At 43.9% G+C, this 15,989-nt stretch overlaps 1 protein-coding gene across 18 annotated transcripts in view; it reads left to right on the forward strand.

The window, feature by feature from the left end:
- Nucleotides 1–15,989, forward strand: part of CLIP1 (CAP-Gly domain containing linker protein 1) — a 125,622-nt gene that overhangs the window by 29,647 nt on the left and 79,986 nt on the right. For all 18 annotated transcript variants that reach the window (XR_007145779.1, XM_047827530.1, XM_047827529.1 and 15 more), the window contains exons 2-3: nt 6,516–6,710; nt 10,996–11,567. Coding sequence is in view for 17 of the 18 variants with exons in the window: in XM_047827530.1 (XP_047683486.1) it covers nt 6,626–6,710; nt 10,996–11,567 (657 nt within the window). In the remaining variant the exon portion in view is untranslated. The remainder of the gene's footprint in view (nt 1–6,515; nt 6,711–10,995; nt 11,568–15,989) is intronic.

The raw sequence follows: 15,989 nt of genomic DNA on the forward strand, positions 1-15,989 counted from the left end.
ATCCATGTTAGTTAGCATATAGTCCAACAATGATTTTAGAAGTAGATTCCTTAATGCCCCTACCCATTTAGCCGATCCCCCCTCCACATCCCCTCCAGTAATCCTGTTTGTTCTCCATATTTAAGAGTCTCTTAGGTTTTGTCCCCCTCCCTGTTTTTATATTATTTTTGCTTCCCTTCCCTTATGTTCATTTGTTTTTTATCTCAAAGTACTCATATGAGTGAAGTCATGATATTTGTCTTTCTAATTTCGTTTAGTGTAATACCGTCTAGTTCCATCCGTGTAGTTGCAAATGGCAAGATTTCCTGCTTTGTCAAAGATTAGTTGGCCATACACTTGTAGGTCCATTTTTGGGTTCTCTATTCTGTTCCATTGATCTGTTCTGTTGATTGTCTGTTTTTGTGCCAGTACCATACTGTCTTGAAGTATGACTTCAAGCTTCTTATACAGCTTGAAGTCTGTAAAATTTATCTTTGTTAACAAAGATAACCCTTCCTTGAAGGGACAGGGTCACATAGTTCATTTTCAAGAGAATGTCTGCCAGATTACCCAAGCCTCAGTAGCCATAGTTGACCAGTCATTTTTTTCAGGTACAATAGGTGTTCCCTAAAGAAGTGGCTAATTGAGCGCGTTTCTCTGTTGTACAAGTTCTTCTTTGAGACGCAGTGGGGCACAGCTGAGGTGCTTCCTGTCTCCTTGCCATGTTCCTGCAGAGTATTAAAAAGGCATGTATTTAAGGGTTGGATTTCTTTTAAATTTTTTAAAATTTTAGTTTGTTTATTTTGAGAGAGAGAGTGCACAAGAGCATACTACCTCTTCATTACAGCGGAGGACGGATAATTTCATACTATCCCTTCCTGTGCTTCTGGGTTCACCTCATTTAGCCCAATCCTTCACTCCTTCTTTTCTTCCCAAACTCGAACTCACCTTCTGTAATTCAGGTTGTAAGGATCAGTCTCCTATGTCCCCATCCTCTTCTGTGAACAGCCTCCTTCCCTCCTTGCCTTATCTGACACTTGCCTCTGAAGACTGCCTCCCACCTCCCCTGTAGCCCTCAGGGAGGTAACTCAGGGCCAGGCTGGTGTGATTGTTGGCCTAAACTGCTTCTCAGGCCTTCAGAAGCCCCAGCTCTTCTACCACCTGGTGTACCCCTGCAGCTGACTTGCCCTGACCTCAGTCTCTCTCTCTGATTCGTTTTAACTTCTCCACTCCCTTTATCTGTGGACTCTCTCGTCCTTTGTAAAATCGCTTCCACACTCAGGCCACTGTGTTCCATCTCCCTGGTCAAAACCTTGAAGCTTCTCACTCTCACCGTCACCTCTTATCTCTCGACTCAAAGGGGAGGGAGCATTAGTATCCCTTGGGAGTGTTAGCAGACCCCCGAGGCCCCATCCCAGACCTGCTGAGTCAGAATCTGTAGTTTAACAGGATGTCGTTAAAGCACCTGGTACCCTCATGATTACCACCCTCCATCCTGTTGAGGTGTCTCATCCCTCACTACTTTTCGCCGTCAGAACTACCCTATCTTCACTTTCCTTCACCCATCTCAGATTCCCTGTCTCATTTTTTTTTTAAGATTTATTTATTTTAAATTAAAAAATACTTTCTTTTTTTTTAAACGTTTATTCGTTTTTGACAGAGACAGAGTACGAGCGGGGAACGGGCATAGAGAGAGGGGAGACACAGAATGTGAAGCAGGCTCCAGGCTCTGAGCTGTCAGCACAGAGCCTGACACGGGGCTCGAACCCATGAACCATGAGATCATGACCTGAGCTGAAGTCAGAAGCTTAACTGACTGAGCCACCCCCGTGCCCCTAAAGATTTTATTTTTTAAAAGTAATCTCTACACCCAACATATGGCTTGAACTCACAACCCTGAGGTCAAGAGTTACATCCTCTGGGGCGCCTGGGTGGCGCAGTCGGTTAAGCGTCCGACTTCAGCCAGGTCACGATCTCGCGGTCCGTGAGTTCGAGCCCCGCGTCAGGCTCTGGGCTGATGGCTCAGAGCCTGGAGCCTGGTTCCGATTCTGTGTCTCCCTCTCTCTCTGCCCCTCCCCCGTCCATGCTCTGTCTCTCTCTGTCCCAAAAATAAATAAACGTTGAAAAAAAAATTAAAAAAAAAAAAGAGTTACATCCTCTGCTGACTGAACCAGCCAGGCATCCCTCCCTGTCCCTTTTTAATCGCTCCTTGTTTTTCCCTTCCATTTTAATTTAACTGGCAAAATTTTGATTATGAGTGAACTTAGCTCCCCACCTTCCTGGTACCTGTGCCTGAGCAGAAGCTTGTTAGTGGAAGGAAAGGTTAGTAGAGGAAAAGGGAGGCTGGTTTCGCTTTAAGTTTGTGACCGCAAATCTCATGTTCACTCTGCTGCTTGGCGTTCCTGCTATATTTCCCCAGTAAGCTCCCATTTCTTGCTCAAAGACAAATATTTTTTGTGTTCAGCTTTCATTCTGAGCCTCCCAGAGGTCTTCCTGCTTTTTGCATGGGCCCATGAGAAAATGGAAGAGTGCCTTTTTCATAGTAGTTTCTCAGGAAATGTTTGTTGAATGAATGGATTACTATCTTGGAGGAAGATTGCCTTCAGAGAGCTGATCTATTACACAAAGCACAGGGTCTCAAAAGTGCCACCACCACTTCTTTGACCTTGAGAAAGCCACTTAACTGCTCAGACCTTCGTTCTCTTTGTCCATGAACGGACAACCATTGATAACCGGTCACCTACCTTCCAGGTTATTTTGAGATGCAAGTAACTCAGTGTTATCTTTGTGCTTTTGGCACTCTTGCTCCTCTGCACGTGTCTGTCATCTTAGTAAGACCGAGTCCTAATGTTTTTCATTGTGGTGTGCGGTCCTTCCTAACTTTGAATGTTAGGTTCAGTGGAAAGAACTTGGGATTCTGGAATCGGGCCTACTTGCTGTTCATATCTCTGCTGCTCAGCCAAGTGACCTCAGGTGGCCAGTCATTAACAAGTGAGGAAATACATCTGTTAATCTGAGGTGTTGATTCATTTGTTACGAAAGGACAGTAATTGTTGATCCATAGAATTGTAAGCCTCAAGTGGGATAATAATATGCATACAAACTATTTCTAGATTATAATACTGTGTGTATTATGGTTTGTACATTTTGGGAGGGTTTGTACAGAGGAGAAGGGTGGTTTGTCTTATTTGAGGTCCAAAACTCTTGAGATTCGGTAAGCACGAACATCAGAAATTCAACTACCATCAGCATATTAGAGAGTCAAGAATGTCTTTTTTTTTTTCTCTTTTGCATGTATTTTGGAAGTGATTAGTTTTGTTTTATTTATCTATCTATCTATCTATCTATTTATTTATTTATTTTTGGGACAGAGAGAGACAGAGCATGAACGGGGGAGGGGCAGAGAGAGAAGGAGACACAGAATCGGAAACAGGCTCCAGGCTCTGAGCCATCAGCCCAGAGCCCGACGCGGGGCTCGAACCCACGGACCACGAGATCGTGACCTGGCTGAAGTCGGACGCTTAACCGACTACCCCACCCAGGTGCCCCTGGAAGTGATTAGTTTTAAGGTGACATTCACTGACCTTGAAACATTATATGGAGATGTTGCTTCTTGGTCATTACGATTTGTAGGTACCATGACCAAGACTTTGATCTTTTGTTTCTCAGTGAATTGATTTTTTTGAAGTAAGCCTGACCTGCCATTCATTAATAATACATGAAGAAGAAACTTGAATTGGGAGATTAAAAAACCCAGCATTGGGGTGGTGTTACTAATTCTTTTATCGAGACAGACTAGACTTTTCTCCTTTGTTATATCTTGGTCACAGTTCCCTGCTTCGGGATTCAAATGACTCGTATGGACCAAGAGGCAGAGGCATTCAGTTAGGCCACAAAGTCTAGACTTCGGGTTTATAGCTAGCTAAATGTAGGTTCCTAATAACCACATGCTCTGTTCTTTTGACTGTGGCTTGTAGATGCTCAGATTTTTGTGAGCTCAGGGTGTTGAGCTGCAAAGTTTGAAATTGGCCGAAGCTTCCTAGTTGCTGATTATGGTGTTTTTCACAATCTCTCTTGAGGGAGGAGCGCTTGACCAGAGCCCAAGAACTCACTGTTCTGCCTGAGTGGAGTATTTTAAGGAGCACGTCATGCTCTCTTCTTACCATCGTAATAACTTCCCCAGGACCATTGTGCTCTGTCTGTTCTGTTCTCACCTACCTGACCCTTTCACCTTATAATGTTGGACCAGGCAGTTTCTGACCTTAGCCTGTCCCCACCCTCTTCAGATTCTCTGCACACGTCAGTAGTCTTTTTCAGCTTAGAGGGGACTCAGCCATTCCCTTCCACCTAAGGCAGTAGCAAGAACAAGTACATCTGCTTGAAACTTACAGGCTGTGTATGGTGAGGGTCTGACAGTAAAGCAGGTGGCTTCAAACCTGACTCTGAATCAGCTCCCCACCCTGGCACATGGACTCCCACACCCATTGCCACCATGATGGCAGGGATGATGATGATGGTGGTTATAGAAAGGAGTCCTGGAATTTTGTATTAATAGTCAAGATTGGCAATCATTGTCTTCCAGTAAACAGTGGTTCTTACTCTGTTAATCAGAATCTTCAAGCCACACAATTTACCCTTCACATTATTAAAAACACCTTGTACCATTTTGGACCCTTTCAAGATTCATGGGGAATCTGCAGATGGAGCCTAATGAGGCAACTGTCTTGGTTTGATTTCTGTCCAGTCTGATTGTCTTTGAACAGAAAAGCTGACATGGCTGTATTCGTTTCCTAGGGCTGCCGTAACAAATTACCACAAACTGGGTGGCTTAAAACAACAGAAATGTGTTCTCTCACAGTTCTGGAGGCCAGAAGTCAGAAATGAATGTGCCAATAGTGTTGGGTCCTTCTGGAGGCTCTGAGGGAGCATTCCTTTCAGTGCCCGTCCCTGAGATTTTGGTGGCTGTCGGCTCTCCTTGGCTTTGGACACATCACTGCAATCTCTGCCTCCATCTTCTTGTAGCCTTCTTGGTGTGCTCTCTTGCTCTAATAAGGACACTTGTCATTGGGTTTAGGGCCCAGCCAGGTAATCCCCAGGATGATCTCAAGATCTTTAACTGAATTACATCTGCAAAGACTCTTATTCCAAATAAGGTCACATTCACAGGTTCTAGATGGATATATCTGGGTGGGGGAGGGGTGGGCACTGTTCAGTCCACTCTAGGGGGCATAGCAGGCTCTTCTGACATCCCCGGCCAGATTTTTTGCTGCTGCTCGTCATTGCTTGTAAGAGAGACAGACTGGCAGGGGCGCCTGGGTAGCTTAGTCAGTTGAGCGGCCTACTTCTTCTCAGGTTATGATCTCAGAGTTCACGAGTTTGGGCCCCATATCAGGCACTGTGCTGACAGCTCAGAGCCCGGAGCCTGCTTCAGATTCTGTGTCTCCCTCTCTCTCCGCCCCTCCCCCACTTGCTCTCTGTCTCTCAAATAAATAAACATTAAAACAAAACAAAAAGAATGGCAGAGTGACATCCATCTGTGCTTCCTCATCCCAGCTCTACTAGCAGAGAAAAGTGCAAAACAATCATTTGACAAGAGAGTCAGTAACATTTTTCTCATATTCTGTTTTTAGGTGTTATGTCTAGAAATCTTTCTCATATTCCTAAATTCCTACGTTTTTCTCCTCTCTTAGAATAAGACAAGATCCTATTTTGCCTGGGCCCAAAAATTGCAGTTTCATACCTGGTCTTGAGTAAATCAAAAGTGTATTGTGTTTCTCTGTAGATAGGACAGAAACAATTTTCTTTCACTTCCCAGATACGGCTTTTTCTTACAGAGTTGGAACCTCTCTCTAGTTTGACATGTATATGCTTTTGTATTGAGCTTTGCATAATTCTGTGAACTTAAAAAGGTACATTAATACCAGCTTGTGGTCATAAAACTTGAGCAATATACAAATGAATGCAATAAAAATTTGAAAGCCCCCTTCTTTTCCTTTTTCACATTTTTCTAAATCCTGTTATGTGGATGTGTGGATTTTAGGCACTGTACTGAGCTGGTAATATTAGGTAAAGAAAAATGAATGTATTGCTAGGCTCGACTACTTGTTTGTAGGGTGGTAAACTGCTTCTAAATCCATTTCAGCCGCATCTTCATGTCTTTATCTAGAGTTTTCTAGGTTATGTGTGGAGATAGTGTATCATCATGTATAAAGAAAAGTTTAGCTTGTGAAACTGCTTTAATAATAGATGTTATTTCGGGGCGCCTGGGTGGCTCAGTCGGTTGAGCGTCTGACTTCGGCTCAGGTCATGATCTCACAGTTAGTTTGAGCCCCGCATCTGGTTCTGTGCTGACAGCTCGGAGCCTGGAGCCTGCTTCGGATTCTGTGTCTCCCTCTCTCTGCCCCTAACCCGCTTGCATTCTGTCTCTCTCTCTCTCTCTCAAAAATAAATAAACATTAAAAAAAAAATGGTAGATGTTATTTCTACTTTCTTCCTCCTATAGATTCTAAATTCTGTTTATATTTTTCTTTTTGCAGGTTTAACCCAGAGACTGACTTCACCATAGAAACACCCATAGTTATATCAATGGTTGGGGCAAGATAGTGGCAACAGGCAAAGGAAAAATAGCTTTGACATCCTAAGGACAATGAGTATGCTAAAACCAAGTGGGCTTAAGGCCCCTACCAAGATCCTTAAACCTGGAAGCACAGCTTTGAAGACACCTGCTGCTGGTAAGGCTTTCTGTTTTCCCTTAGTAGAAGTCAATTAGAATCCTATTTGAAAACTTTAAAAAGACAGCCTTATAAAACTTCATATTCTTGAAAATATTTGAAAAAGGTTTAATTAAAAGACCTGGAATTTTATATCCAAAAATCTTAAAAAAAATTTTTTTTTAATGTTTATTTTTGAGAGAGAGACAGAATGCGAGTGGGGGAGGAGCAGAGAAAGAGGGAGACAGAATCTGAAACAGGCTCCAGGCAGAACCCGATGAGGGGCTCAAACTCATAAACCGTGAGATCATGACCTGAGCCAAAGTTGGATGCTTAACTGAACCACCCAAGTGCCTGTATATCTAAAAATCTTAATAAAGAGTTTACTTTTCTTGTAGGTTGTCTTTTTTTTTTTTTTTTTTTTTTTTGTAACTTAGTTTATTTAGGGGTACTTGGGTGGCTCAGTTGGTTAAGTGACTGTTGGTTTTGGCTCAGGTCATGATCTTGTGGTTCGTGAGTTCAAGCCCCACATCAGGCTCTGTGCTGGCAGCACGGAGTCTGCTTGGGATTCTCTCTCTCCCTCTCTCTCTGCCCCTCCCCTGTTTGCTCTCTCTCTTGCTCAAAATGAATAAATTAAAAAGAAAATAAACTTAATTTATGAAGTGTTAAGTGTTAAGATACACTACTTTGTTTTTCTCCCTGTGTCATTTTGAACTCATCTGGGCCTTTCTCCTTGGGGTTTAGGGATGTGTGGAGAAAACAAAGACGAGTCTGGTTTAAGAGATTTGATGGCACTAACCGATCTGAAGTTGGCCATTGGTTTCAAGGGAGCAGGCAGTACAGTGGCCCAAATCTGGCTTATGCAGGAAATCATCCCCATTTCATAGATGAACCCATGCCCTTGACCATCTTCAGCCTCTTCCTCCTCTGTTCTCCATCTCCTCCTCCACCATTTCAATTTATATCCCATAATGGCCACCTAAGGTCTTTAATAAGAGAGACAGGAGAGGGTATCTGATGCTTGCTTTTATGGTCTTTTAATGTGATTTATACACTATTAGATAGGTTATCAGCCATCCCAGACAGATGTCCACCGTAAAATATTAGTCCAACCTTGTTTCTTTAAGTTTTTCCATAAAACCTCATTGATCTTTCATGAGGGCAGGGATCTTCGTGGTGGTTTTTTTTTTCCCCACTACCCAAATCCACCCATATACGTGGAACACTGCCTAGCTCATAACAGGAGCTCATTAAATATTTGTTGACCGAATAAAGGTCCCAAATTATTTACATTTTGTGTAATGAGGATAAACCCATGTTTTCCTGTGTTTTTATCAGAGAAGCCATAAAACATCTTAGATGAGAGGCAAGCTTTGCTTTGGCATCTCTTATTCTCCTTCCCCTCAAAATCCTTTCTCTCTTTAGGACCCCTTCAAATGCTGCCTTGAGCCCTTCCACAGTTATACTCACCCTTGATTTAGACAAATTAAAAAAAAAAATTGTTTTAATGTTTATTTATTTTTGAGACCGAGACAGAGCATGAGTGGGGGAGGGGCAGACTGAGAAGGAGACACAGAATCCGAAGCAGCCTCCAGGCTCTGAGCTGTCAGCACAGAGCCCGACTTGGGGCTCAAACTCATGAACGATGAGATCATGGCCTGAGCTAAAGTCAAATGTTTAACTGACTGAGCCACCCAGGTGCCCTCTCACCCCTGTTTTAGAATTGTTTTTTTCACTTTTAGCATTTTTTATGCACACCCTTTAGCATATAAAGTCCTTGGGTGCAGGAGATCAGGAGAAATTCACTTGGTTTCCTCAACAGTATTCCACACACACTAGTTGGTTTGTTGTTGTTTTTTTTTTTTTTAGAGTCAAGCAGCCTATAAACATTAAAATTTAATATGCTTAAAAGGAAATAATTACCAGTTTGAGCACTTTTATGAGGATTGTTTTTCAGAAACTCATGGTTTCAGCACTCTGTCAGGAAGAATTGTTCATGTACAAAGCTGGAATAGATTCTAAAAAACTGGGCTGGCCTGTCTTTGGCAGATGATTATCTGTTTGATCTGAGAGCGTCTACCGTCTTCTAAAAACAACAACAACACAAACTCTTCATAAATCAAAACTCCACAGTCTCCTGTGTAGGGTAAAGGGATGTTCCTCCTCCTTAGGCCGTCCAGACAATTCTGTTCTTTGATCTGTGCATGGTTCACTCTTTCTGTTGATCAGGCCTCAGGCCAGATGTTACTTCCTCCAGGAGGCCTTTCCTGACTGCTCTGCCTAAAGCCACTGTCTCCTCCACTGCACTTCCATCACCTGAAATCACCTGGTGTGTCTTTTGACTGACCCCACGTCTCTACTCTGGGCTCTGTAATGGCATGGGCTGTGCTGTCGTGCTTTGTCCCCTCGTGAAGAACAGTGCCTGTGACTAGGTGCTGGAGTGGTAGAAACTCAAAGAAAAGAGGAGCATGAATAAATACATTATTTCATTTAATCTTTGTTTTTATTTTTTTGAAGTTTATTTATTTTGGGTGGGGGGAAGGGCAGAGAAAAAGAATCCCAAGTAGGCTCTGCAAGGTCAGTGCAGAGCCCAGTGTGGGGCTTGGACTCACGAACTGCAAGACCATGACCTGAGCCAAAAGTGGACGCCTAACCGACTGAGCCACCCAGGTATCCCTTATTTTATTACTTTTTTAAAGCTTATTTATTTTGAGAGAGAGCCAGCGTGTGCATGTGAGCGGGAGAGGGGGTAGAGAGAGACAGAATCCCAAGCCGTTTCCACACTGTCACAGAACCTGAGACGGGGTTGGATCCCATGAACCGTGAGATCATGACCTGAGCTGAAATCAAGAGTTGGACACTTAATTGAGCCACGCAGGCACCCGTAAAACTCTTTACATTTATTTATTTTTGAGAGACAGAGAGACGGAGCACAAGTGGGGAGGGGCAGAGAGAGAAGGAGGCAGAATCTGAAGCAGGCTCCAGGCTCTGTGCCCTCAGCACAGAGCCCGACGCAGGGCCTGAACTCATAAATCGTGAGATCATGACCTGAGCCGAAGTCGGATGCCTAACCGACTGAGCCACTCAGGCGCCCCGAAAACTCTTTAGATACTACTTTCCTCTTACAGATGAAGAAATTGAACTCAGAGATCATGTAACATCCTAAGACTGCAATATGCCTAGTAAATGGTAGTGTGCTTAAGGGGCACCTGGTGGCTCATTCAGTTAAGCGTCTGACTCTTGGTTTCTGCTCAGGTCATGAGCTCATGGCTTTATGAGTTCCAGCCCCATGTTGGGCTCTGTGCTAACAGTGTGGAGCCCTCTTGGGATTCTCTGTCTTCCTCTCTCTCTGCCCCTTCCCTGCGCCTGCTGTCTCTGTCTCTCTCAAAATAACCAAAAAAAAAAAAAAAAAAAAAAATGATAGAGTGGTTAAGATTGTGGACTTGGCCAGTTCATACCAAATATTTAATGAGCACTTGCTGGATGAATGCTGGAATTTCCAGTGTAAATATCACATTTCTGGCAAAATTTAACTTCTGTTTTTGCCACAGGGTAGAGATTACATAAAGTCATCTTGCCTTAGCAGCAAGTTTGGCCAAGTGCTACCTTTTTTTCCCCTTGTGATTTCCACATCTCTGCCAGCAAAGGAATGGGGTTTATCTGGTGTCTTGGAGTGAGGTGGCAGGGCTGCAGCTCCGAGTCCCCTCCTTCTTCAGGCATGACTGCGAATCTCTGCTTCCGAGGTCCCGGACTTGTCAGCCTTCCCTGACTGCACCCACGTGGGAATAGCGCCCGTCTCCGGGGATCTGAATGGGTGTTTGCTCCTGATGTGCAGGGAGGAAGGGAAAGGAAAAGATGAAATCAAACCTGTATTATGATCTATGGGAAAGGGACTTTTCCCCCCTCCTTGGACTTTTTCCAGTCATAATTGCCGGTAAGGATTAATCCCACCAGCTCACTGAGTTTCGACAGCATTGAAAATGGTAGTGGTGGGTCAAGTACTTTTATCTTTTTTTGTTGTTGTTTAATTGATTTAAGTAATCTCTATACCCAATGTGGAGTGCGACCTCACAACCCCGAGATCAAGAGTCGTACGCTTCACTCAGCCAGCCAGGTGCTCTAATGGGTTAAGTACTCTTTGCCTCCTTGTTAAAAAAAAAAAAAAAAAAAGGACCACACACACCTTAGAAATGCTGTGACTCCTGTTGCTTTGGGCTTTCTCCAGTTTATTTTCCTTTAAGGTAGAAAGGAGTGGTCCGCTCGAATATGAAAGTGAATCTTCTCTGATCCTTTCTTCTGTTTGCAGTTGTAGCTCCAGTGGAAAGAACAACATCCAGTGAAAAAGCATCAAGTGCGCCATCCTCTGAGGCACAAGAGGAATTTGTGGATGACTTTCGAGTCGGGGAGAGAGTTTGGGTGAATGGGAATAAACCTGGATTCATCCAGTTTCTGGGAGAAACCCAGTTCGCACCAGGCCAGTGGGCCGGGATTGTTTTAGACGAACCCATAGGCAAAAATGACGGTTCAGTGGCAGGAGTTCGGTACTTCCAGTGTGAGCCTCTAAAGGGCATATTCACCCGCCCTTCGAAGTTGACAAGGAAGGTGCAGGCAGAAGATGAAGCTAACGGCCTGCAGACGACTCCTGCTTCCAGAGCGACTTCGCCTCTGTCCACCTCAACGGCCGGCATGATGACCTCGTCCCCAGCAGTCCCTTCAAATATCCCCCATAAATCGTCCCAGCCAACAGCAAAGGAACCTTCAGCTACGTCTCAGATCAGCAACCTTACAAAAACTGCCAGTGAATCTATCTCCAACCTCTCAGAGGCCGGTTCAATCAAGAAAGGAGAAAGAGAGCTCAAAATTGGAGACAGAGTATTGGTGAGTCCGTAGACCTTTCCGAGGTCATTGTGTTGAACTGAGACTAGTTACCGATGAATGGTTGAAATGCACGCAGACAGGCTTGGCATCTGTTCTAGAGGGACCGCTCATTTATAGAGAAATTCGTCAACTTTTCTAATTGTTGGGTTTATGTGTGAAAATGCAGCAAATTGGTAACTGGCTATGTAGTATGAACATAAGTTTGCAATGGTTAGTTGAAGTTTTATCTACCAGTTTAGCCAAAAGAATGTTGAATTTATTATTTGTAACTATTACTTGACAAAACAAGCTCAGAAGTGGACTTGGAAAGTTTTTTCCCCCTGGTTCTTAATTTTTGCTTTAAGGATGGTGTGTAGGTGTATATAAGATCCTGCTTTTTTTTTTTTTTTTTAATTTTTTTTTCAACGTTTTTTATTTATTTTTGGGACAGAGAGAGACAGAGCATGAACGGGGGAGGGGCAGAGAGAGAGGGAGACACAGAATCGGAAACAGGCTCCAGGCTCTGAGCCATCAGCCCAGAGCCCGACGCGGGGCTCGAACTCACGGACCGCGAGATCGTGACCTGGCTGAAGTCGGATGCTTAACCGACTGCGCCACCCAGGCGCCCCAAGATCCTGCTTTTTTAGGTGTCTTGAAAAACTCAGACAAAACAGGATGTCATTTCAGAATTTCTGTGCCTCTGAAATTACCAGGTTCAGATCTAGGAAAAGGAAGGAAATGTGCAGTAGTTTCTGTTTACTAATAGGCAAGAAACACAACATGTAAGGTGTATGCTGTATGTAATTCTAGAACCCCTGAATTTATGACAGTGATTGATGTGTTCTTTGTTTTAAACAAGAAGCTAAAAACACCAGCTTTGCCTTTGTGACCTCAGCAAGTTATTTAACTTCCCAGTTTCCTCATCCGTAAGAACATAATAATAGTACTAACTAACCTCCTAGCATCATTGGAAGGATTAAATTAGATAACACATTTAAACTTTTTTAAAAAATTTTTTAAAATTTTTACTTATTTTTGAGAGAGAGCGAGCGAGAGAGAGCGAGGGAGCATGAAAAGTGGAAGGGCAGAAAGAGAGGGAGACACAGAATCCGAAGCAGGCTCCAGGCTCTGAGCTGTCAGCACAGAGCCTGATGCGGGGCTCAAACCCACAAACTGCGAGATCATGACCTGAGCCGAAGTTGGACACTTAACCGGCTGAGCCACCCATGCACCCCAACGCATTTAAATTTCTTAGCAGCGCCTGGTAGACAGCAAACACTCGAGATGGTAACTCTTTTTTTCACTGATGAAAATTTAAAGCTTTCCTATTTCACTCCGTGAACACTTCAGTTAGTTCGGTTAAGGCATGAAGTTGGTCAGCAGTCTCTAACCCTTTGCTCTTCCTTTTCTCGTGTCTGTTGAGCAGCGGTAGAAGTCGCCGGAGGTGGCAGCTTCCAGCGATGCAATGGGAAGACGGGGAGAGCTGTTAGCCCTCAGTGTGCCTCAGGTGGTGTTTCCACAGTGCTCTGGAGGAGCCCCGTGGAACTGAGAAGGAGGCTCGGAAAAGGGTGCTCACTAGTTCAAGGGCTTCCAACCCGAAGAGGGGTAGACGTGCAATTTAAATTTTGGTCTTTTTACTCAGGTGCCTGTTGTGGAGAGGTGATGATTGACAGGATACTTTTTTTTTATGTTTATTTTTGAGAGAGAGAGCACACATGCACACAGGAAAGGGGCAGAGAGAGGGGGAATGTTTCAAGAATCCCATGCACGCAGAGCCCAATGCAGGGCTCGAACTCACAAACTGTGAGATCTTGACCTAAGCTGAAATCAAGAGTCGGACACTTAACCGATTGAGCCACCCAGGCGCCCAACAGTATAATTGTAAAATTGAAAGTGTTCTTTGTGGTTTTGTTGTGTTACAGATAGGAAACTTACACCCAGGGAAATGAAGTGACTACCTACAGGTCACACAGTGGGTTCCCAGCAGATTTTAGAGTTAGGACCCAGGACTTCTGGCCCCCAGTCCTGTAGCACCATGAATCCAGGAGACCTCACATACCTGTGGGGGCCTTCTAATACCTCTTACCTTCAAGGGGTTCCTTCTGGATCCCTTTGTTTCAAGGTCAGTGTGTTCCCTCTTCGGTTAGTCATGAATTTCAAAGGCAGATGTGTCAGAACTTAGAGCATGTTAAGACAGCTTTTCCATGCGATGCAACTCAACCTATATCTCATTTGTTTAGCTGCTGTTCCCTTGCTGTACCAGTTTTGGGTTTGGTACAACTGCTCTTTTGTGGCAATAAAGGTTTTTTGATACTTTTTTTCTTTTTCTTTTTCTTTTTTTTTTTTTACTCTGTAGATAACTGCTGCCATGAATGCCTTTAAAATTTTTTGCTGTGTGTATATATCTTACTTTCACAGGGTAAATTCATAGAGGTGGAATTACTAGTTTAAAGGGTATAAACATTTTTAAGGCTTATGGTACATACATAGTAAGCTTTGGTTAAATCAGAAACCTGTTACCTTAGCACAGGACTGCTCTGTAGATTAGATTGCAGGTTATACGCAATGCCAGACTAAGTGCTTTTTGTCAACAACTTCTTTCTTTCCCATTGGAGAAAGCACATGGCACACTTTCAAAACAAGAAACTCTCCCTTTCCACCAAGCAAAGTGAGTTGATTGAAATCCTGGTCCAGTGGTAAACCGCTTGACTGCTAAAACAGCTGAAATACATGGTCAGCATGGTTTAACTCACAACAAAAGGCTCTCACGAGGATGCTGTGATTAAAGTGGACCTGAAGGATAGGAATTGGGCTGCCCAAAGGCAGTGGTGGTGGGCAGAAGGAGCCTTCTGGCTGAGAGAGGGGCAGACTCCCTGAGATGGGAAGGCGTTGGCATGTTTGAGGAAGAGACCAGTGTCCTTCCCCAGGTGCAGTGTGTGGTAGGAGGTGAGGCTAGTTAACTATGTGGGGTCTGCAGGGACAGGTGACATGGAGCCTATGAGGACAGGCTCTGTTCTCGTTAGGAACAATGAGAGTGGTATTGGATTTGTAGCTTGGGAAGATCACTCCGACTGCTTTGTACAGAATGGACTCGAGGTGGGTAAGAACGGGTTGGAGGTGACCTTTCTTTGAAGAGGTTGGACGTTGAAGGAGAGTACAGAGGTCCGGCTGATGGTCAGGCTGATGCTGGAGGAATGCTGGGTCTCGGGAAGATTTTATTTTCTTTTTTTAAAGATGTCAACATCTGGAGTATTTATATCCTGACTAAAATGATCTGGACCCAAGGAACAGGTTACAGACACAGTAGAGAGGGGATCAGTGGTGGACAGAAGTTCCTGGAAGGAGATGTCACCCTAAGCTCATACACAGGAAGAATTAACTGGCTTGTGATTAAGAGAGGGAGACTTCCTCCATTTTTATAGGAAGGAAGAAGGTGAATCTGCAGACACAGGTTGGAGTGTAGAGGTTTGAATGGTGTACTGCTAGGAAAATTTTAATGACATGGTCAGAACTAGCATACTTGGAACAAAATTTAACTCGAATCTATGAGAATTTTAAGTCTTATGAGTGTATTACTGGAACCAATAAAATTATTTACTGCCTTTGGTTAGTATTTCTAGGAGAAATTACAAGAGTACCTTAGAGCCACAGCATTTTAGAGCCTGGATGGGATCTTTTGAAATCACCAAATGCCTCACTTTGCTTATAATACTGTAGCCCAGAGAAGAAGCAGGACTTGCCTCAGGTTGTATAGGTTTGTGATAGATGTGTGTGCCAATGTCCCAGTTTCTGTGTAACACGCCGCTTTGTTTAATAGAAATCTTTGATTTAGAAATATGAAACATTTTTGCTTCAAGATGAATTTATTAAGGAAACTAGATATGAAAATCTGAAATATTTGATACAGAATTTTCCTAATTAAAGTTGGTTACCAAAATCCCACAAAACTAAGATCATCAGATCACTGTTATGTGAGGCTTGTTCTAGAATGTTCCCAGTCCCACCCACAGGGCCCTCATGACTTCTGCCATGTTGAACTGGTACAGAGAAGCCGGCAGTTGAGCTTGCCTTCATCCCCCCACCCTCTGTAACTTCACTTCTTCAGCCCATTGCACGAAGAGCAAGAAAGTGGATTTCTGCATTGGGTGTGGTGTTTAGCCAAAAGACCTGTGTAAGATCCCAGTAGGAGCTCCGGAGCTATGACTGTATCAGGCACGTGTTTCTTAGGAAGGCAGTTAGGGCTTGCCGAAGCTCCCCTTGTCACCTCTCCCCTGCACCGTACGCTCATAGTCGCCAGCAGGATCAGTTAGCCATGGAGTAAGTTGTGCTGATTTTGGTAATATCTGGAAGCCCGAGGAGGGTCTGTCAGAGCTGCTTGTAACAAACCCATGTGTGTCCTTCCCGTCTCTCTCTGGTCTCTGTGCTCCCATGTGTCCTCGTGAA

Source organism: Prionailurus viverrinus, chromosome D3 (genome assembly GCF_022837055.1).
Source record: "Prionailurus viverrinus isolate Anna chromosome D3, UM_Priviv_1.0, whole genome shotgun sequence".
NCBI lineage: Eukaryota > Metazoa > Chordata > Mammalia > Carnivora > Felidae > Prionailurus > Prionailurus viverrinus.